This window comes from Peromyscus californicus, unplaced genomic scaffold (genome assembly GCF_007827085.1).
Source record: "Peromyscus californicus insignis strain IS unplaced genomic scaffold, ASM782708v3 Scaffold_2__1_contigs__length_46816999, whole genome shotgun sequence".
NCBI lineage: Eukaryota > Metazoa > Chordata > Mammalia > Rodentia > Cricetidae > Peromyscus > Peromyscus californicus.
Window position 1 is genome coordinate 4,549,483 of NW_026294540.1, and position 22,289 is coordinate 4,571,771.

At 56.9% G+C, this 22,289-nt stretch overlaps 1 protein-coding gene across 1 annotated transcript; it reads left to right on the forward strand.

Moving 5' to 3' along the window:
- Positions 1 to 28: 28 nt before the first annotated feature.
- On the forward strand, positions 29 to 18,663 carry Mvk (mevalonate kinase). Its single transcript, XM_052755080.1, has 11 exons — positions 29 to 124; positions 1,376 to 1,467; positions 1,940 to 2,087; positions 5,614 to 5,758; positions 7,868 to 8,023; positions 9,853 to 9,956; positions 10,472 to 10,517; positions 13,170 to 13,260; positions 13,566 to 13,682; positions 16,449 to 16,602; positions 17,594 to 18,663. The coding sequence occupies exons 2-11, from the start codon at positions 1,390 to 1,392 to the stop codon at positions 17,740 to 17,742; spliced, it is 1,188 nt and encodes a 395-aa protein (XP_052611040.1). The 5' UTR covers positions 29 to 124; positions 1,376 to 1,389; the 3' UTR covers positions 17,743 to 18,663.
- The last annotated feature ends 3,626 nt before the right edge of the window (positions 18,664 to 22,289 follow it).

Consider the following 22,289-nt stretch of genomic DNA (forward strand, 5'->3'; position numbering starts at 1 on the left):
GCTCGAGCTCTCCGATTGGCTGGAGGGAAGGCGCGCCCGCCCCCGTGGGGCTGTGCGCCCGGGGATGGAGAAGACAGCGAGCTGCAGCTGGGGTTTCGGCACACCTGGACGGCGGCCGTGGCAGGTGAGAGGCCTGGGCTGCGGGGCCGGGCGGCGTGGGGACCGGGGCCCCGGACACCCCAGGCCAGGCGCCCCGTTCCTCTGCCTTAGTTTCCTTGATCGGAGCGGTGGGCGACATCAGATCGGACAGTTCCCTAAGAAACGGGGGTGGGGTGGGGGGGACGGACCTCGGGGACTTAGTCTGTAGTGGGGTGGTTCGTGTGAGGGAGTTCCCGGGACGCCTTGAACGCGGGTGATTGTGCATTAGCTATAACCAGGTAAAATGCACGCGCCCGTGAATCCAGCAAAAAACACTCGGTGAGACTCCGCTTTGCAGAAGTTCGTGTTTAGATACGCAACACCGGGCGTAACAGGTCAGCCCTGCAGCCTTGTTTATAACTGTGACAGGTTGGCTGTGGTCTCGATGTCCGGGGAGAATTCTTTTTTTTTTTTTTTTTTCCCAAGATTTTATGTAAACCTCCCTTTTCCACACCATCAAACACATGGCCTTCCTCGTGATAGGGCAAGCCCTCCACTACTGAGCCATGCACTGGGAGGCCATGCCAGTTTCTACCTTCAGTAGTGATCGCAGCAAAGGCTGGAACCGAGAACCAGCCAGTGCTGAGTAGCCACCTAGTCAAGCAGCTGTTTTGGCAAACAGGCAGACAGACAGACACTGCTGCTTCCCAGTCCTTTGAATCAGTCTCCAGTGTTGCCCCTATCTGAGGTGTAGGAAACAGATTCATGGCAGTTTATGTAAGGTGACATCGCTGGGGAGTGGAAGGGCTGGGTCTGGACCCAGACGGTTTTCGTGGTCCAGCTGGCGGGCTCACAGCACTGTCTTGATACACAATTAGTGCCAGATGGCAGTTCCCATTGTTATAATGTGCATTTTTCTCTTCTTTCTTTCTTTCTTTCTTTCTTTCTTTCTTTCTTTCTTTCTTTCTTTCTTTCTTTTTTTCTTCTCCTTTTTTTTTTCTTTTTTTTTCAGAGCTGAGGACCGAACCCAGGGCCTTGTGCTTGCTAGGCAAGCGCGCTACCACTGAGCTAAATCCCCAACCCCTCTTCTTCTTCTCTTTTTGAGATAGTTTCTCTACATGGTTCTGGCTGACCTGGAATTCGCTCTGTAGACCAGGCTGGCCTCAAACTCAGAGATCCACCTGCCTCTTCCTCCCGAGGGCTGGGATTAAAGGCGTACGCCACCAAGCCCAACTTTTCTGATGTGTCTAATGAACATCTAGGAACCTTTGTTCCTCTCTCTGTCATTCCCTTTCAGGAGTCTCAGGAGCCATGTTGTCAGAAGTCCTGCTGGTATCCGCTCCGGGGAAAATCATCCTCCATGGAGAACACGCTGTGGTCCATGGCAAGGTAAAAAGTCCGCAGAACCCTGAAGGGCTGGGTACCACTTCTCCCTGACCCTGAATTTGAAGATGGTAAAAGAAAGGCCTGAGGGGTAGACTGGATGAATCACTCCAACCAGAGAAACCCTTAAACCGCTAAAGGACTTCGGTATGATAGCAGAAAAATGGCATATATTTTTTTTCCATTCACTCCAACTGTCACTTTATGGTTTCGTGTGTGTGTGTGTGTGTGTGTGTGTGTGTGTGTGTGTGTGTGTGTGTGTGTGTTTAGGAGACATCCTCAGATACCATTCTTCAGGAGACACTATTTGCCTCAGATCTTGAGGCAGGCTTCTCATTGTCTTAGAGCTTGCTGGAATGGCGAGGCTAAATGGCCAGTGAACCCCAGGGATCCTCCTGTCTTCACCTCTGAAACATACGGATGCTGGTCCATGAGCCACTGCCCTCAGGCTTAACTGCTTTTGCCCTTTATTCTACAGGTAGCCCTGGCGGTGGCCTTGAACCTGAGAACATTTCTACTGCTTCGACCACAGAACAATGGGAAAGTGAGCCTCAGTTTACCGAACATTGGTATTAAGAAGGTCTGGGATGTAGCCGGGCTTCAGCTGCTGGACACAAGCTTTCTTGGTTAGTATAAAGAGGAGGAGCCAGGTGTGGTAAGAGCTTGGCCCTTGAAGAAAGCAGGGAGGTGGTGACAGGTCGTTACTTCAGGCTGTCTGTAAGGGAGCCAGAGGACGACTGTTCCAAGAGGTTTCCCTTCTGATCCTAGAAAATTGGTTTCGTTCATTCATAATTTGATTTGATTGTGTTTGTGACAGAGTCTACTCTGTAGACCAGGCTATCCTGAAACTCAGAAATCTGCCTGTCTCTGCCTCTCAAGTGCTGGGATTAAAGGCGTATACCGTCACACCCAGCTAGTCATTTTAAATGTGTAAAACCGTGCCCTAGATCTCTGTGGACTGTCCTGGGCAGATCATTCAGGCCCACTGTAGAGTAAACACCTTAAGCTGTTGTATTCGTTACCCTTCTCGTTGGTATGGTATATTTGGACGTATTTGAGCACGGTCCGTCCTGCTCCTGGCAGGAGTGTGAAGTGGTTGGTTACATTGCCTCTGCACTCAGGAAGCAGAGACAGATGATGGATGCTGGTGCACAGCTCCATTTCTCCCTGTTATTCAATCTAGAACCCTGGCCCCTGGGATGGTGCCACACTCATTTAAACCTCTCTAGAAGCACCCTCATCGATGTGCCCAGAGGTGTGTTCCCCAGGTGACTCAATCCTACCAAACTAGTATATTCCCAGTACCTGAGAGGTGGAGGCCAGAGGATCAGGGAGTCCAGAACAGCTTCAGATGTATGGTGAGTTCGAGGCCAGTCTGGGCTACATGAGACCACGTCAAACAAAATCAGATAAAAGAAGGCCAGGTGGTGGTGGCGCACGCCTTTAATCCCAGCACTCGGGAGGCAGAGCCAGGCGGATCTCTGTGAGTTCGAGGCCAGCCTGGTCTACAGAGCGAGTTCCAGGAAAGGCGCAAAGCTACACAGAGAAACCCTGTCTCGAAAAACCAAAAAAAAAAAAAAAAAATCAGATAAAAGAGAACAAAAGGAGTGACCGTCACAGGTGTGAAAATGTGTGCATACTGATATAAGCCAGTGTGTACATGTGTAGGAAAGTCTGGGGAAGAGACATCACCTGTCGGTGATGATTAGTTCCTGGGGAAGACACTGTGACAGGAAGTAGGTCAAGAAAGCCTTCAATTTCTGCTTAGTGTATAGTTGTTACTGAGCATAGGGCTGGGGCAGCCCAGCCGTGGAGTGTATGCTTAGCATACGTGAGGCCCCTGGGTTTCGTCTCCAGCACCGCTGGAAATTATTTAAAAAGTCAAAGTAACTTATGTTTATTACCGGCAAATCCAATCAGTACTAATGAAGCGTTGCTAAAAATTCCTTCCCGGAGAAACATGCACGACATCTACCCTCCTCCTAAGGTCCCAGCGGCAAACCCAGGCACAGCTCCACCAGCGTTCACTCTGGGGAACCAATGAGTTGATTGGGCTTCCTCACCGAGCGTAGGTCAGGGGTTACTTATTGGAGTGTGGGTGCCCCCACATAACGGCCTCACCAGAAGGAGTGATGTCTCTCCTGTAGTCACACAGATGGAGCCCCCCGCCAGCCTCTCTCCCCCAGCCCCTCCCCAAAGCCGCGTGCAGTTGGGACGGAATTACAGCAGGCAGTAGGAAGCCACCAGATGCTCAGGTGAGGGTCCTGTGACCTCCCCACACCTCTGTGAGGGAGTGCACAGTCAACAGACCCAGCGGGGATAATCGCTTTTGCAAGGGGGTGCAGCAGAACTCCCCAAGATGGTGGTTGTCTGGCCCAGAGAGGACAGTCAGAGGTGATAGACATCTCATTGCTTCAGCTCCCCCAGTAGCAACCTGGGCGTTCTGGCATCAGCCGGTCGGGATTGGTAGATTGACTGGGAAAGGGGAATTCCCTGTCTCTGAAACAGAGTCGGGCCGTGCTATGCTTTTCTTTCCGGGTGTCAGCACTGTCTTCCCATGCCGTTAGCCCAGGGCCCCTGTGCTGCTGCTGCTGGTGCTGGTGGCATGGGACGCCACGGTGACCACAGCTGTCCAGGCTAGTTCCCTTCTGTCGGCAGGGCGCCTGTCCATTGCTTAGTCTGATCCCAGGGTCCTCCCTCTTCTCTGGCTCATGCCTCCACCAGCCCAGGGCAAGTGAGAGCCTCCGGGGACTACTTCCGGCCTGCGCCTGAGCCCTGCCACCTGCCGCAGGAGATGGAGTAGCGAAGGCTTTGGCTTGGGCTGTGGCTCAGCAGTGGAGGGCTGGGCCTGATCCATAGCAGAAAGAAAGGTTGAGGGCTGTCTAGAGTAGTTCTTTCCTACCTGCCAGGAGGGCCTTGGAATTGGCTGGGGGGCTCCCCCCCCCGCCCCCCCGTGTATATGGGTTCCTGGCCCTGCCTTTCTCTTGTGGAGGATTGCTACGGTGGTGGGAAAGGACTATATTTTTCAAGAAGTCCCCTGGGTGACTCCTGCACCCCGCTCAGCTCAGAGCCTCTGGGACTAGCTTTCCATGGCGTCAGACAGTCGGTAGGACAGAGTGTTCCCTGAGGACCAGCAACTGCTTTTCTGAGTCAGCGTCTGAGGCAGCAACAGCCAGGCATGGTAGCTTGTGGCCGAGAACACACAGACCCACGGGCGAGTCCGGGCAAGTCTCTACAAGGGAGTGTGATCTGTCTGACGGTTGCTGTGGGGACCCAGCGGGATGAGAGGTGGATGCCGTAAGTCCGCTTCAGCAGGAGACTACAGGGACTTCTTGGAGACTGGCTGCTATCTCCCTCCACAAGAGTAACAGGCAGAGTGAACAGGTACTGAGCATGTGTGCCAGACCACGAGCCCCCCAAAGCATGTGATGCTGTTCATCTCCATTTTATGAACATGACAGTGGGGTCTTGGAGGCTGCACCTCCGTCAGGGCTGTAGAAAGACCCACACAGGTCTCTAAACTCCAAGCTTGGTCTGTCTCCATCACAGAACTCTGCAGTGCCCGGGTCTTCTCTGGCTCTCTACGAGGTGTCATGAATCTATTCAGCACACATGTACTGAGCCCTCAGTGGGTGCCCTGAACTTTCCTAAAAGCCACGCCCCACTCTACTCCATCCCACGGGCTGACCCAAGGCTGGGCGTGATTTGTGAAGTTGAGCTGGCTAGACTTGCTCAACCTGGTGTGTGTGTGTGGGTGTGTGTGTGTGTGCGCACATGGTAAGTGAGGGCCTTATCCACGTTGCCAGTCCTTTTGCTAATTGTCTTTGAGAAAGGGAGAAATAGTTGGGGATTAACTTCCTGCTGCCTTTGGTTCTGAAGGCTGGAAGTAAAGCAAAGGCGTGTGCACATCTCAGATGGTTAGTTCAGCACTTGCTCCGGGTCTGGAGCCGTGCGGAGTCCCGAGTGCCTGGTCTTTATCTTTACAGTCAAGACCCACACCCAAGGCTGCCTACCCCGCAAACCTGAAGTGAACCGATACACCTGGCCGGTTGCTGGTACCCTGTGTGTCCCCATACTGATCCCAGTGTGTTGTGTGGTTTATAAATGCTCCTGAAGCCCCCTCACCTGCCTGTTCGTTTGCCTGTGTGACAGAGCAAGGTGATGTCCCAGCACCCACCCCAGAGCAACTGGAGAAGCTGAAGAAGGTGGCGGGCCTCCCCGAGGACTGTGTCGGCACCGAGGGCCTGGCAGTCCTTGCCTTTCTGTACCTGTACCTGGCCATCTCCCGGAAGCAGAGGTGTGTCATGGTCGGTAGGAGTCCACCCGTCCTCCCCTGGGAAGTGTTCTGGTTGTCACTGTTCCTGGAGAATCCCTGTGCCTTGTGGGTAGGGACAGTGGCCGTAGGCTGTCCACACAGTGAGGGAGCAGTCCAGGAGAGAGGCTCCACCTGTTTATTCCTGGGCACGCAGAGGCTCCGGAGGTAGACAACCCGAAAGCCGTTTAGCTGGTTATTAGGCCGTAGAGCTGTGACGTGCTCTACGTGTTGACCCTGTACTGCGTCCTCTGCTGCTTGAGTTCAGTAGGACAAAGGCTCTGGTGCATTCTTGTTCCTCAGGGTGGCCTCTTTGTGGTGTGGCTGGAGAGGCACATGTGTGCCTCATCTTGCTACAGTGAAGCCTGAGCCCACTTGCCTCTTCAGAGAGACCCGGGGAGCCGGTGCCTAGAGCTTGACAGTGCTGCTGAGACAGGATCACATGATGCTCTGGAGGCTGGTGGCAGGCCACTTGTCCTCATTTGAGGTGATTGCCCTCTCTGAGGCTCAGCTTTCCCGTCTGTGACATGGACGCATTGACAGCACCAAGCTCTGAGGTAGTAAGGTTTAATCTGACGGAAGTGCAGAGCTCGGAGCCTGGCATATAGCCTGGTGCATCGTCACTGTGACCATTGACTGTTTCCTCAGGCTGGATGTGGTAACTTATGCCTGTGACCGCAGCACTCAGGGAGACTGAGGCACGAAGACTGCTCTGAGTCGTCATGTGCGTGGGCTTCAGTGTGAGTCCTTGTCTCAAACTGTCAAGCAAACGAAACACCAAGTAGGGCTAGCAGTGTGGCTCTGTGCCTAGCGTGCGTGAATTCTGCCCTAGATTCTGTCCCCAAGGCCACATCCAACCCGGTGTGGTGGTGCACACTGTAATGCCAGCACTGGGAGGCGGAGGCTGGGTGATCAAGCTCAGGGCCATCCTCAACTACCCAGCAGCTCTACGTCAGCCTTCACAAGACCCTCTCCAGAATGGCACGTGCTCACACGTAAACTCATTATTAATTAATAATATACAGTTTCCTCAGTAATCAACAAGGAGGGTTAGGAGGATATTTAAAATGGTTACATGGCCATGGCTGTGACAGGCATGCTGTATGCAGTAGCTTGGGTTTTTTTTTTTTTTAATGTTGTTGTTGTTTTTGAGACGTGTAGCCCTGGTTGGCCTGGGACTCACTGTGTAGCCCAGGCTGGTCTGGAACTCACAGAGTTCTACCTGCCTGTGCCCCTGGGGTGCTGGGGTTAAAGGTGTGGCCGCCACGCCTGTCACCGGTGTTATTTTTATGCAAGGGGAAAGGCAGTCAGAGCCACAGACACTGGCCCCTGCCAGGCCCTGTGCCGAGGACATGGCAGAAGTGGCCGGCACTTGTACCCGACTTGGGGATGGTCGGCTCGGGTAGCGCACTCCCCTCAGTGGGTCGGGACAGAGTCTCCCACCCGCGCAGGGCGGGCATGTGTACTTGGAAAGGTCACACTCGTGTTAGATAGCTGCAGAGTGGGAACAGGACTTAGAAATCGCAGAACACCGTCGGGCGTCACTCAGGGAGGTCTGTGCGTGATGGTGTGACTGCTCTTTTAACTGGTTTGCAGCAGACCTGGGTCCCATATGTCAGGAGTGGTGTCTGGTGGCAGAGGCCACCTAGGAACACCTGGGTGCTGTGATGAGGCAGCCGTGGAGGCGGATGACATGTGGATCCTCAAAGTCCAGCGACGGCTCTTGGGGGTGGTTTGGGGGAAGTGTCCAGTGGAAGCACTTGGTGAACTCTGGAAAGATGGATGGGGGATGATGGGTTGCAAGGTCATGGCCGACAGATGGCCAGCTGGTGCTGAGAGCCGGACCAGAAAGGAGCCCAGCTCTGCAGAGCAGGGAGGATGGGGGGGGGTGTAGTACACAGTGATTTAAGTCTGGCCCCTGTTTCCTGGTTGTCTGAGTCACTTCAGCTGCTGCCGTCCAGGGGGGATGCTGTCCCATCCATCCGTGGTCCAGGTGCTCGTCCAGTCCCTCCCCCAATGCCCACTCCTGGCCACAAGTTCCCGTACACTTCACAGCCTTCCAGGGAGTCATGCTTTGTGCCTGGTGTCTTTCAGGGCACTCCCGAGCCTGGACATTGTGGTGTGGTCGGAACTGCCCACCGGGGCAGGCTTGGGCTCCAGCGCCGCCTACTCGGTGTGTTTGGTGGCTGCCCTCCTGACTGCCTGCGAGGAGGTCACCAACCCGCTCAAGGACAGGGGTGCCGTCAGCAGGTAATGCCTGTCTTCGCATTGTCCTGCCTGTGATGGAGCAGTGGGTAGCACTGTGGCATGGAACACTGCTGTACCTATCTGAGCCTTGGTTCCCCCCGCGTGGAAGGGAATAACCTGCCTTTCCTGTAGGATTTTAAAAATCTGTCTCTCTCTGCCTTGTGTGTGTGTGTGTGTGTGTGTGTGTGTGTGTGTGTGTAGGTGTAGGTGTAGGTGTAGGTGTAGGTGTGTAGGTGTGTAGGTGTGTAGGTCAGGGTAATCTTGGGTGTCGGTCCTTGCTTTTACCTGGGGAGACAGGTCCCTTGTTCACCACTGGGTACAACAGCCTGGCTGGTCTGAGCTTGCAGTCTCCTGCTTCTGCTCCATCTCCCCACAGCAGTGCTGGATTACAGGCGTGTGTCACCTCCAGCTTTACACGAGATCTGGGTCAGCGCGGATCTCCTGCTTGTACATCAAGCCAATACCCACTCAAGCCTTCTCCCCTCTCGTCCCTCCCTCCCTCCCTTCCTTCCTTTTTCTTTCTTAATTTATGAAAGTGACTTGCTATGTAGCCCAGGTTGGTCTCTAACTCATAATCCTCCTGCCTCAGCCTTCCAGATGCTGGGGTTACAAGTGTGCACCATCGCACCTGGCCAGTTCATCTATAACCACCACCCACACTACTGTGTGAGGTGCAGATCTGTGATCCTCACAGGACACATGAGAGAAAAGCGCAGAGGCAGCAGCTGCCTCAGCCAGAGGTTGGGCCGGGTTTTGAATGCGCGCGGGAGCTTTGTTCCCAGGAGCCTGTTTGAGGCCACTGTCCCCCAGGCATCCTACGACAGTGGTGTGTTCTTCCATCTCACGGCGGCGGCGTCTCTGTAAAGGGGATGCTGCTGTGTCTGCTTCCGCGGATGAGAGACGTGAAGGTGTAGCTGGAGGAATTGCGTAGCAGATGGCGTCCGACAGGCCCACAGGGCCCCACACAGCTCTGCAAGGGGAAGGGAATTTCCAGAAAGGAGCCACACTGAGCAGGGGAGAGGGTGGGCTGCTCTTCCGAGTTCCCGCTCATGTTTTGATCTGGTCACGTGCTGGCACTGAGCTCACCAACCTGTTCCACAGGAGGCGCCTCTGCTTTCAGGAGGCCCGGAGGTGACTGGTTCCTACCCGAGGTTCACAATGGTGGTGTCTTTGTTTGCTCTGAGGCAGGGTCTCAGGGTGTGAGGCTGGCCACACACTGTTTCTCTTGCTGCCTCTGGGTCCCGAGTGCACAATTGCAGGAGCGTGCCACCGTGGATGCTTCCTTCCCCTCTGGCTGTGCTGCTGAGCCACACCTACAGACCACAGCTACAGTGGTCACCCAGGAAGCAGTAGCCTCACCTCCGCGTGCCCTTCCCGCGACAGGCCTGGTTCAGGAGCTGGCACTTGAGCAGAGGTTGTTACCGCACGTCCCATGTAGACACAAGGCCTGCCTCCAGCTATACAGGACGTGGGCCAGAAGAAAACATTCTATCCCTGAGGAGAGTGGGACCCAGAGAGGTTAGGTAACAGGCCCAGAGTCACTCAGCTAGTGAGAACACAACATGCCAGGAAACAAGCCCGGGCCCCTGCTGCTGCACGGCTAAGCCAAACCCCAGGCCTCTCCCGCTGCGCTGTGTGGGTTTCAGAGGGAGGAAAGCAAGCCTGGGCATCGTCTTGAGCTGAGAGGGCAACTCTTCTGTTCCTCCTGAGTTCCAGTGCCCAATCACGTCAGCCCTGGGCTTTGGGTAACCTGTGCTAGCAGCAGCTGCACCCGCAGCCCCTCCCCTCTGCTGTCCAGAGCGGCCCCAGACCCTAACTCTCTGTGTGCCCAGGTGGCCCGAGGAGGACCTGGAGTCGATTAACAAGTGGGCCTACGAGGGAGAGAGAGTGATCCACGGGAACCCCTCGGGCGTGGACAACGCTGTCAGTACCTGGGGTAAGTGTGTTTGCCTCCTCGGCCTTCCTGGGAGTCATGTTACGTGGGTAGGTGCCCTGGCTCTCGGCTTGGGGTGAGTCCCTGAGGCCTCTGAGGAAAAGAGCATGTTCCTATTCAAGGGCAAGATCCCAGGGCTCTGCCTCTCTGAAGGGTGGCCTCAGGTCTTGGGAAACGGTAAACCCCACTGATCTCTGCCAGGGAGTCACAGGGAACTGTTGCCAAGGAGCTGGCAAACCACGCAAGCAGCGTTCCGTCCTGACAGGACGCTTGCTCACAGGCCTAGCCACCGAGCCCTGGGCCTTAGCCTCGCCTACGTGCAATGGCTGAGGAAGCCCGGCAGCTCAGAAGGCCAAGGTCCCGAGGGCCTTAATACCCTTTGGGTCCTCCACAGCTGAAGCTGGAATGGATGGGTGCGTCATTCAGCCTGGCATGTCACGAGGCCACCCTGACCTCCCGCTGTCCCAGAATGCAAATCTGGCCTTCCCCATGATGATAGCTGCTGTCCCTCTCTTTAGGAGGAGCCCTGCGCTACCAGCAAGGGAAGATGTCATCCTTGAAGAGGTAACTCGGGCTTTGTGGCCATGCCTAGCACAGCTCCTCCACGTAGCCAGGAAGACACTGTGCCTTTGTGAGGTTGTGAGGGGCCGGCGTCCTTGTGTCCCTTCCTGCTGTGGCCGGGTGTCACAGTGTGAGGCCCGGGGCACAGCGAGGCCTGCCTGCCTAGTCACTGTCTTTCCTCCTCCTTACCAGCTCTTCGTTGTGGTTAAAGGTGGCTGTCCCGTGCCCTTGAAGCGCAGCTGGTCCCCAGACCCTGGCTGCCTGTCTGTCCATTCATTCAGTTAACAGTAGGCGCTGCCTTCCTTCTCCTAAGGACTCGTCCTGGGGCCCAGGAACATGGGCGTACCTCTCAGGCTGTTTCTAGGAGCTCTTGCTGGGAGTGAGGGTGGGGCTGGGTTGGGGTTTGACAGATCAGGATGGAAGCCACCACAGGACAAAGAGGGGTGTTGTGGTGGAGGCCAGCAAGGCTGAGGCGGGCTGGAGCCCACAGCGGGTGGCTTGGGCAAGGCTCCGAGCAGAGGGCTTGGCAGCTCGCGGCCGGCTTTGCATGGCTGTGCCCCACCTGGTCGCCTGTGCAGACTGAATCTTGGCACCCAGTGTTCTTGCCGTCAGCGGAAAGACTGGGGACAGGGATTAGATCATGGCAAGTAGGAGCCCGTTGGGGCCGAGGTGGGCTGTGTGGTGGCTTATGTGTTGGGGGGTCACTAGCGATGTCTTGCTGTCTTCGCCCATGGTGGTTGTCACAGATAGGCACCAGGTCCTGGCACACTGCCCTTGCCAGCTGAGTCACTCCGTTAGTGGCTCATGGTGCCACACGGCTCTCCAGCCTTACCTGTGCCTGTGGAGACTTCCTCTTCCAGCTTGGGCCTTCTGCAACTCTGCACAGCGGCTTCTCAGCCTTGCTTCCATCAGTATTAGGCTGTCTGTCTGTCTGTACCTCACAAGGTGTTCAGCAGCATGCCAGGCCTCTACACACTAGATGCCCGTAGCACCCCTGAGCTGGGATGATCAACAGTGTTCCTCAGTGGAAGCTGGTCAGATGGGGTTCCCGAGGGCCTCGGATGAGGCAGCGCCAGGACAGAGGGCAGAATGAATAGGAGTCATGCAGCTGTGAGGGGGGAGCAGCCTCGGGAAGAGTGGATGCAAGTGCAAAGGTCCTGTGGCTGGTGTGGAGCAGCAACAGGGAGGCCAGGGTGACCGGGTGACGTGTGCACCGGGGAAGGAAAGAGATGGGGGACATGGAGTCAGGGGAGGCCAGGCCCAGATCACACGGGTCCTTCCAGAGCAGAGCCCTGAGTGGTGACCCTGGCCAGGATAGGTTTTGTGGAGGCTGCCTTTAGCAGAGAATGTGGGTGAGGATGAAGATGTCATTCCCAAGCTCCCCAACCCGCAAAACAGTCCCTCCTTCATCCTACAGCTGGCCTGACGGGGAGCCTTCTCCCCCGAACCACACATGGCGCCATTCCATACAAAGCGCCTCGTTTGTGGCGTGGCTGCAGGTCCAGCCTCCCTGAACACTGTCTTTTTTGAGTGACAGGCAGTCTTTAAAGGGGAAGGAGAGACTGCTCGTCTTAGGAAGTTTAGAAGAGGCAAGTGCCGGCCGTCCTTGGGTGGGAGTCGTTTCCCGGGCTTCTGGGCAGTGAGACGGGGCCGGCGGCCTCTCCACCTCAGCTGGATCTTACAGTCTCGAACTGCAAAGAGGGAGAATAAAGGTGTGGGTTCCACGGCTTCCAGCTGTCTCGCAGGGGTGCATGCAGGTTCTCCGCCTCCATCCCCACCACAGCTCTCTGAAGGGCAGAGTGCATGGCAAGCAAGAGCCGCCGGTTCCTCCAGAGGCGCTCGCACAAGGACAGTCAGGACCAGTCAGCTTCCCTCGGGCCATGCTGGGGAGTCTGCCCACTGCGGCCTCGGGGCTGCCCCCTTCTCTACAGCAGCCAGGGCTTTGGCTCCTGTGGCCGCGGCAGGGTTCCTGCCTGGATTGCAGCTCTGGGCGCTGTAGAATGGGATCATGGGTGGGTGGGGGGGTGGCTGACCTCTGCAGCCCTGCCTGCTTGCTCCCTCCCTCCCACGGGGACCACCACAGACGCATGACAGATGAACAAGCACCCCTAAGCTAGAAATCTGAACTCAGACATGGTGCCCAAAGTTTTTGGATTGCAGCGCACTTCAGGTTCAGACTAAGGACAGTTGGCAAGTGACAGCATGCAGGTAGTCCTGAGTCCCCAGCACCTGGAGATCTGGAGCATGTCTGCAGAGGGCTGTTAGCGTCTCTCCTTGTGCCTCCCCCCTCTGCTTCAGCCCCACCTCAGCTTCAAGGTTGGGCACCCCCGAGCCTCCGACCCTCCCTGCACTCTGCCATAGCTACTTTGAACTTATAACCCAGTGAGGGGTCATGACCTCCAGGCTCAGCATATGCTTCTCCGCCCCCACCTTTGCCCTAGTGGTCTTTCTCCCTTCTCAGTCCTTTTACCTCATGACGGTGAAGCCTTGGAGGACCTCTCTCCTCCCCTCTCTGCCTGCTAGTCCCTAGACCAAGCTGGGGGCCCCCCCGTGTGCTCTCCTTGTGACGTACCGTCCTGGGCCTGCACTTCTGTCCCAGGATGGGGTGGAGCCCTGGGCCTGGCTCCTCCATCCTGCCTTTTTCTCTCCCCTCAGGCTCCCGGACCTGCAGATCCTGCTCACTAACACCAAGGTCCCACGAAGTACCAAGGCCCTCGTGGCTGGCGTCAGAAGCAGGCTAATCAAGGTGCTCCTGGATGGAGGGGTGCTGTGGGTGTTGGGGACAGGGAAGTCTCGGGAGGCGGTGTGAACGGAAAGGAAGGTGCCGACTGTGGTCACTGCCAGGCCAGAGTCCGGGAGAGACTTTTGGAACCGGCCCGCCCCTGTCACACTGGCTTTGTGGCAAGGATTCCCCCTGCAGATGTCAGGGCAGCTGCAGGACAAAGGCCAGGCCAGAGGAGAGTCTCCGTGGGCTGGTGTAGACGGCGCCCCACTGCAACAGCAGGCCCTCCCCTATCCTTAGACTCACGTCCTGCCCTTCCTTCCCTACAGTTCCCTGAGATCGTGGCCCCGATCCTGACCTCCATTGACGCCATATCCCTGGAGTGTGAGCGCGTGCTGGGGGAGATGGTGGCAGCCCCGGCCCCGGAACAGTACCTTGTTCTAGAAGTAAGCCCGCCACTGGCCAGCTCCTCACCCCGCTGCCCTCAGTCGGCCCAGGCCTGGGCCCTGAGCATGTGTGTGCCCATGTGGGCAAGCATGTCTTACCTGGAAACCTGGCCCTGAGGCCCTGTGGGCAGGTGTGGGTCACAAGGTTGAGAAATAGCCCACACGGGCAGACACTTCATCTTGTGGACCCCCATTCCCTATTCGTCCTGGGGAGATGCCTACCTTCCCGGTTCCACTCTGTGCTGGCTACGGGTGTCCACTCAGCAGCCACCTGCCGCTTCTGATCTGGCGGGTTCTGAAGTTGTTCTGGGGTCCTCTAACTGCGGCCTGCACCATTCATGTGATTCACCGTCAGCCTCTGAGCAGGCCAGTGTCTGAATTCTCTTTCATGCACTGCCTGCTGGTGGCCCCACTGGGGTGTCACAAGCTTGTTACAGTTCCAGGGTCTCCTGTTCCCAGTGCCCATGTGCCACCAGCTCAGAGAGCCAAAGGCTCCTTCTCAGACACGGTCCATCTGGTCTGGTAAATTAGGCTGATGGTAAAGCGCCATCTGGCCTCCCTTAGAGTACAAGGGGACCCAGCAGCCCCGGCTGAAGCAGCCAGGCAGCAGCAGTCATATGAATGTGCAGGCAGGGTCCCTTCCAGATGGCCCGGCATGCTCCTGCTCTGCTTGGCTTTTAGTGCTGTCCTAAATACCTGCTGCAGCCTCTGTCCATCCTGGCATTCCAGTGTGCGGTCTCTCAGGGAAACGTCGCTCTTGCTCCTTACAGCTACCTGTGTCTCCATTTTACAGGCCTAAAAGCTGAGGTCCAAAATGGTGACTTCCTCCTGTGTGATCCAGCTAGCGGGTGGCAGAGCCAGGACCCAAACTAATGCCTGTGGATGCCTCCACTCAGCAGATTTTATATATTTTTACTTTTTGAGACAGGGTCACACTGTGTAGCCCCGTCTGGCCTGGAATTCACTATGCAGACCAGGATAGCCTCAGACTCAGAGATCCCCTTCATTGTGCACCATCCCACCCGGAACCACTCAGATTTCCTGAGCACCTACTGTGCGCTGGGCACAAGGCCTCCGTGTCATCTGGAGCCTCTCTCCTCATTCCCCAGGCTCCCTCCTGCAGTCCCAAACCCTGCTTCCCCAGCTCTTGTTTCCTTCCGTGCTCAGGATCGCAGACCTGAGCGGGAAAGAGACAAAGACAGGGGACTGCTGGTGAGTGCGCTGTCGAGCCCCGAGACTGCCGGGGAGCAGCACACTGATTGCACAGCGTGGGTATTTTTGGTGCCGCAGCGGCCGCTGAAGTGCGCAGCTCCATTCTCGGGCGGCTCTGCACGGGAACCAGCGAGCTCCTCTCCTGTCACAGGCTGTCATCTGATCCTTGACAGACTTTGGATCAGAATGTGACAGGTGTCTGAACCTGCCTTGACAACATGACACCTGCAGCTCAGGCACAGAGAGGCCCCACAAGTCTTCTCCACATGCAGCCCACGGGGCTCGTGAAAGGCACCCGGGGCTGCCACCAGGCCACACTGCCTGGTCTGCCCGTTTGTCAGGAGGCTGGGAAGTGGGGCGGGCCTGAGGGAAGAGCACCTGGCAGACCCTGGTTGAGCCGCCTCGGTGCTGGTCAGCCCTCAGCACACAAGCATCCTGAGCCCCGCGCTCAGAGCAAAGCACTGCACAGCACAAGCCACATGAGCTCCCCTGAGCAAGAGGAGGCGTCTGAAATGCCAAGGGCGTTCTTGCGAGCAGAAACGCTTCTGGCACGGACTCACTAGCTACTAGATGGGTGGTCCCTGACAGGTTTTTTGCCCGTAGCCCTCAGTGTCCCTCCCCTTTTATGAAGCGGGATGGTGGTAACACACACTGATAGAATGTTTGCACAGTCTGGGCATTGTGCAAAGTCCTTCCCTTCACACAGCCAGGAGGCGGGCAGACCTCACACCATCTGTTTCCATGGGAGAAACACCCTAGCGAAGCACCCTGCCTAAGGGCTGCGAAGGGCAGGGCCCAGCCTCACCCCGGCCTGCCTGAGTCTCGGGTCCAGAGGGGAGTGCAGAACCTGGCCGGGTGCGCCTCTCCAGTGCGCAGTCTGCACCCAGCATCCACTAAAGGCAAACAGTGACTGCCTTTAGCATGTTATCCGCATGCTCCTTTTGGTTGGCAAGCAGCAATTTTATTGCACATAATTGAAGAAACCTCGACCAATATTTAGCTGTTTCCTCACTCGTGTGACCTTGCTGGAGTGACAACTTGGTTCTTATTCTGACAGCCAGCCCAGGAGGCAGCGGTAGGGTGGCATATTGTTTGAGACGTTTTCACTCACAAATGGCAAACGTGCCCCCACTAGCCTTTAGCGGGAAAGGAACTGTCTCCTAAGTGAGGGACCCGTGGTAATGGCTTCAGGCGTAGCTTGATCCAGCGATTGAAGCCAGGTGGTTTGGAATCTTTCATGTGATCTCTGGTCACGTGGCAGGTGGACAGGTTAGGTGACCAGTGTCTGAAGTCAGCTAGTTTTAGCCATTCCAGTGGCGGGGACCCGCTCCCTGTTGGCGAGCTTAGCTTATGTGTCTGCCCCATATAGTCACAAGGGCCAGGCTCACACTGGCCTCCATGGTGGGAGGATGAACTTGGTTCTAGTCATCCAAGTCCCACATAGAGAGCATGAGCCATCCCACATCAGCAGCTGCCAGCTGGGCAGGAGACGTGGGCCGGGACAGAGGGTTTCCCGCAGGTGGATCAGGCAGGAACAGATGGCACCTTTTCCAGGAGCTGATGGACATGAACCAGCACCACCTGAATGCCCTGGGCGTGGGCCACGCCTCCCTGGACCAGCTCTGCCAGGTCACGGCAGCACAGGGACTCCACAGCAAGCTGACGGGTGCCGGCGGCGGCGGCTGCGGCATCACCCTCCTGAAGCCAGGTACGGACGGGGCTTGGGAGACCGCTGCGGAGGTGGACTGTGGTGCAAGGTCCGCTGGAGAACTCCCTAGAAAGGGAGACTGGAGCTCTGCTTTGTGATCGTGGGCAGGTTAATTAACCTCTCTGTGCCTTTGTTTCCCCTGGGAAAACAGGGATGACCATAGGTGGGCTGCGGGACCACCGCTCCTGCTCAGGGAGGAGCGTGTGGCTGGAAAGCTCATGTGCTCCAGGCTGCTCCGCCACCTCCTGCCGCAAGCTTCAGCCAGGGTGGGCTCCCACCCCCTAGCTCCCACCCCACCCTTGTTCACTGGGAAACAGGGGTGAGGTTGACCTAGTGGCTGGGTGAAATGGCCATGCTCAGTAGCCTTTGGGGAAAAGACCCAGGAATAGACTCGGGAAGGGAGCCCCAGGCCAGTCCAGAGTGCAGGAATTCCTGCTGCAGGCGTACCATAAGCATCCAGTGATACCACCTGCCTCCACCCACTCTGGCCTGCTTGCCCTCCTCCTCCTCCTCCTCCTCATCCCTCTGTTTCCTCACTTTGTACAACCCACCAGGGTTCCCAAAGCCCCTTGCTCTTGGTAGTGGCATCTGGCTGCAAGGAGGGGGTGGGCCTCCCTCTAGGAAGCCCTGAGTGGTAGCTACTGGTCCAGGGCCAATGTTGATCATGAGAGAATGCTTTAAGAGTATGCCCAGTCTACCAGGTACTGGCCAGGCCCTCGAGTGGGAGTGTGGCCAGCGTCAGCCCCGTTCCCAGATAGGGAAACTGAGGCCCGTATGGGGATTAAGCCTGAAGCCACATGGCCAGCTGATGCATGGCAAGGCTGGGTCCAGATGATTAGAGTCCATGAGGAAGATGTGGACTTGGCACATGGCTCACAGGAGCTACAGGGAGCCTCTGACGCTGCAAGATGCACAGCAGGAGGGCCCCACCCCAGGGGTGGGAGTGTCCCCCGAGCACCATCCACCGGGGCTGACTGCCTTTCCTCTCCAGGTCTAGAGCGGGCCAACGTGGAGGCTGCCAAGCAGGCCCTGACTGGCTGCGGGTTTGACTGCTGGGAGACCAGCATTGGAGCACCTGGGGTCTCCATGCACTCAGCTGCCTCCATAGACGACCCTGTCCGACAAGCCCTGGGCCTCTGAGGTGACGCAACACTTCGGTCCTGCCGAGAAGCCTCCCACTGGAGTATTCTGGGGCTGGAGTTGGCCTCTGTGCTGGTCAGTGACACCTTTCCTGCGGGCAGCGCCTTCTAGACTCTTGAGAGGTGCCACCTCGGTGACCCGTCTGTACACTGGCATTTCTGGAGCCAGACAGGCATCAGTTGTGGAGTCTCCTGAGATGGCAGGCTGATACAGGCCTTCGCCTTGGAGCCCTCGTGGGTGCATCTGCCTGGGCCTGGCCTCCATCTGCCTCACTCACGCTCTGTGGCTCTGAGCCATGTGCCCTTCCGTCCAGCCATTCCAAGGCTCCTTAGGAACTGGCTGGCCGGTGGTTTCTGTCTGCCATCCTCTCCCAGGGATCACCAGCTGAGGCAAGGCATGCTGACTGTTCTGTCTCTATGTGGACTTGTGGGAAAGGTGCCCATGAGGGAAATAAAGAGATTACACAGGTAGACGCTCAGGGCCTGTGGGAAGAAGGCAGGGCTGGTGTCCTCTGCTCGGACCTCATCCTTCCTTCTCCAGTGCGCCCTTCCTCTCTCTGGGAGTTCTGGGGCTGAAGGAAATAAGACTCCTGTCACTCTGCTGTGTAGCTTGGAGAGGGAGTTTCCCCAGGTAGCACTTGCTGAATAAGGACAAGGACATATATGCCTCAGTCACAGCACAGAGAGAGCAGGGCTACATTGAGTGCCCACCAGTGCACACAGCTCTGAAGCCTTGGGAATGAACTTAAGGCCTAAGACATCCCTTGCTTCTTTTTGTTTGGTTTTCCGAGACAGGGTTTCTCTGTGTAGCTTTGGAGCCTGTCCTGAAACTCACTCTGTAGACCAGGCTGGCCTCGAACTCACAGAGATCTGTCAGCATCTGCCTCCTTAGTCCTGGGATTAAAGGCGTGCACCACCACCACCCAGCCCATCTCTCTCTTCTGATGTCATCTGGCTAGATGGAGGGAACGCCCTGGATGGCAGGGTCCACCAAAGCCTGGTCCACCGGCGCCTCACCCACAGAACCCCTGGGAGCCGGGGGCCACGGTAAAGATGGGCTGGGCTTAGTTTGTTTCACGTGACTTGGTGTGTGGTGTGTGTTTGCCCTCAGCCGCTAGGGGGCAGCTGATGCCTTTCCCAGCACCCTCGGGAGGAGGGCAGGTGGGAGCTGGGCGGGCGATGGGGGAGTGGGGGGTGTACACCAGCAGGAGGTCACTGCCCGCGGACTTGGCAGGTCTGTGCCCCTGCCCTTCAGAAACAAGTAATGCATGAAGCGATAATATTCACCTGAGCACTCGTGGGCCATCCCGTGCCCAACTTCACAACACGGTCAGCAATCAAATCAAGAAGCTCGGAGATGTTGGGTAATTGTCCAAAGCCACAGAGCTGATAAGTCCCAGAGGCCATTTGATCCCGTAGCCGGCCATCAACCTGCCCTGGCCCCGCTCCCCCTCAGGCTGGCTGCCATTGTAACCACCTGTAGCATGAAGGCTCAGATGTTTTCACCACCATGCGGTTTGAGTGAGCCGCTGGGACTGCCACATGGGACGGTCCTGCGGTCCCGTGGGGAGAGGTGACATGTCCGTGGCAGCTATAGCGCCGAGCAGGATTATCAGACTGAGGTCCGTGAGCCTTCGTGCTCCCTGGGGGCTGGGTGTCAGCAGCCCAGGCTGACATGAGGCCCTGTCCCTCGGGAAGCAGCCACCTGTGTGTCCTGGCCAGCATAGCCACTTAACCTCAGCTGCTGTGTGGCCGCCCTGTACTGCCCATGCCACCGTACACAGCCTCCTGTGTATAGGCCTTTGCAGCCACGACTGCTCTTATTGGTCACGCAGTGGTATCACTCTGTCGTTCACAGTCACCCCGAGCTTCCAGAAGACCCAGGAGTGCCGTCCCCTGTCTGCCTTGGGCATTCTGCCTTTGCTGGTCTGCAAGGCTTTATCTTTTTTTTCACACTTATGTGGGTGTGCTGCAGCAAAAGACAGCTTGCGTGAGTCTGTTCTCTCCCACTATGTGAGTTCTGCGGATTGAACTAAGGCCATCAGACTTGGCAGTTAGTGCCTTTACCAGCTGAGCCGTCTTGCCAGCCACTGGTAGCTTTCAAAGCTCCTGGGTAATTCCAGTGTACACTCAGGCCCGAGGTCACCGAACCAGAGGACCACAAGGTCACCTCTGGCATGCCAACCTGGTGGCTGAGCCCAGCTCTGGCAGGCTCCATTCCAGCTCTGCTACCCTCAGGCCATATGGCCTTGGGCCAAGTCACCCTTGGAGGTGCTCTCTTAGTGACATGAACGGAATCACCTTTACAGAGGTCGTGTGAAGACCGGGAGAGGACACGCAGCAAGTGTTCGGCTCGGTGCTGGTTACACCGTGAGTGCTCACTAAATGTTCACTGAGGTCTTGCGCCGAGTGATGGTAAAGCGTTTCCCAGAAACCTCAACGGCGTTCGGTGCCGGTTAAAACCCCAGCCTTGCTGGTCAGAGACACCCTTCTCTCTGTTCACTGTTGGAAGACTTGTTAGTGCCACCCAGCTTCGCCCCTCCTAGCTTCTCTGCTCAGAGCCGACACAGCCTGGCACCCTCCCGTGCACAGCAGGATCTCAGGTGGGGAGGCAGGCCGCAGACACCACAGGTGATGTTCTTTCTCAGTAAAGCTTCATGCTCCCCGTGGCCAGCGTGTGGGGCAGGCTCCGGCTGGTGTGCCAACCTCCATGGGCTTGGCTCTGCCCTCTGGTTTTGTCCTTGTGGGTCAGGCGCCTCACTCCACATCTCGCACCCAGCAGTCGCTCCTTGCCTGGCCGCCCGGCTCCTGGCTCCTTCTGGACGGGGCTTCTCAACCGCAGCTGCCATCTTGCTGTGAGGAGTGGAGGGTAACTTCTGCAGCCAGAGCCAGAGAGGTTTTCACACTTTTCACGTAACAGTGAGCCTGGCGATGCTCGACTTTCATTCCAGCACGTGAGAGGCAGAGGCAGGAGGATCTCTCTGAGTTTGAGGCCAGCATGATCTACAAAGGAAGCTCCAGACTAGCCAGGGCTATATAGTGAGAGCCCACATACACGCTCAGCATGTCTTTTCCAAACAAATGCACAAGTGTGGCTGTCCCCAGTGTCACCCGAGAGATGTGTGAGCTGCTGGTCATCAGAGTCCCATAGTGTCAGTTTAGCAGAACTCCTGGAGGTATTGATGAGGAAACCAAGTCCAGAGAGGGTAAGAGACCAGCCGAAGGTCACACGGGGAGCTGCCCCACGTTCCTCCGTCATGCTTTTCCACAGCTGGGATGCTACGCACAAGACCATCCCGGCCTCACCTCTGCACACCCTGCCTAGCCCGGCGCAGGGAATCCGCTCTAGCTCTCTCTGTCCTGGGTCTGTTTTCCCACATGTGAAATGCCGGGTGGTGTGCTCAACATCTTGGTTGTCATCGGGTTGAACGGTTGCGTGGGTCCCTGGGGTACAGCGTGCAGGGTTACAGTCCCTTGTCTGAAGTCCACAGCAGTACGGTACGGGATTTCTAGTGGTATGCGGAAGGTGTGCAGGGCCTCACCGAGCAGGGAGAAGACCACAAGACTGACCGACTGCATTGACCAACCAGTGTTGGATTTGCTGGCACACGACCTTGGGCGTCGAGCTGCTGGGTACAGGGAATCTTGGGTAGTGGCAGAATGAGTCTTCCATTTTTACAGAGAGGCGGCCGGACAGGTGTGCCCTCAGACAGGCTTGGATCTGAGCCCTGCCAGCCTGCCTGGTGCTGACCAGAGCCTGTTTCTGGACTAGAGACAGCTGTGCCGGGCCCTCGTCATGCTGCCTGAGACTCCTGAGGCCTGGAGCCCCTGGCTGAGACATCCAGTCAAACCTGAGTTTTCTGTCTCATTTATTTTCTCCTCACCAGAGCCCCATGTGATGAATGAGATCGCAGATAAAGGGGGATGGGCCCTGCCTCCAGCGGCTGGATCCTCTTGGGGCCCTGCGAAGGGGTCTCAGGCTTCCCTCTCCTCCCAGCCCCTCCCCAGCTCCCTCCTTGCATAAGGGAGGGACGGGAGGCCTGAGTGCATCCGTGAATAGGGCCATCTCACGCGCCCCGGGGATGAGGTATGTGCCAAGTGAGCCTGCTTGGGGGCATGCTCTGCCTGTCCCTCATGCCCTCCCACTGTGAGGTCTATATGATGAGGAAGACATCGTTCAAAGGCGCTTCCATGATGTGTAGGCTGAGGCAGGGAACCTCCAGAGTACCCCCAGGCCTCCCTAAACCCCCAGGGCTTCCTCTTCTTCCCAGAGAAAGATGCTGCTTCCCTACAAGGGCCAAGGCTGGCAGGATCTGCCCCTGAGTCATGAGCACCCCTACTGTGTGCAGAGAATGAGGCCAGGCTCCAGAGGGACCCACTGGCTGCCTGTGTACCTCGGCTGGTGGATGAGACACATTGTGAGAGATACAGAATGACCAGGATGTAGACAAGGCAAGGAAAGACAGCTGCTGGGTGACCGGAAACAGTTGTCTTGCCCTCTCTGGGCCTCGGTCTTCCTATCCATAGAAAATATGCCTGTTCACTAGG

What these genes read in the sequence shown, in the direction of transcription:
- Mvk (XM_052755080.1), top strand. Translation starts at nt 1,390, where the DNA reads ATGTTGTCAGAAGTCCTGCTGGTATCCGCTCCGGGGAAAATCATCCTC. An exon ending in ACGCTGTGGTCCATGGCAAG is followed by an intron (nt 1,468 to 1,939) that starts GTAAAAAGTCCG and finishes TTTATTCTACAG; the next exon opens with GTAGCCCTGGCGGTGGCCTT. An exon ending in CAACGCTGTCAGTACCTGGG is followed by an intron (nt 9,957 to 10,471) that starts GTAAGTGTGTTT and finishes CCCTCTCTTTAG; the next exon opens with GAGGAGCCCTGCGCTACCAG.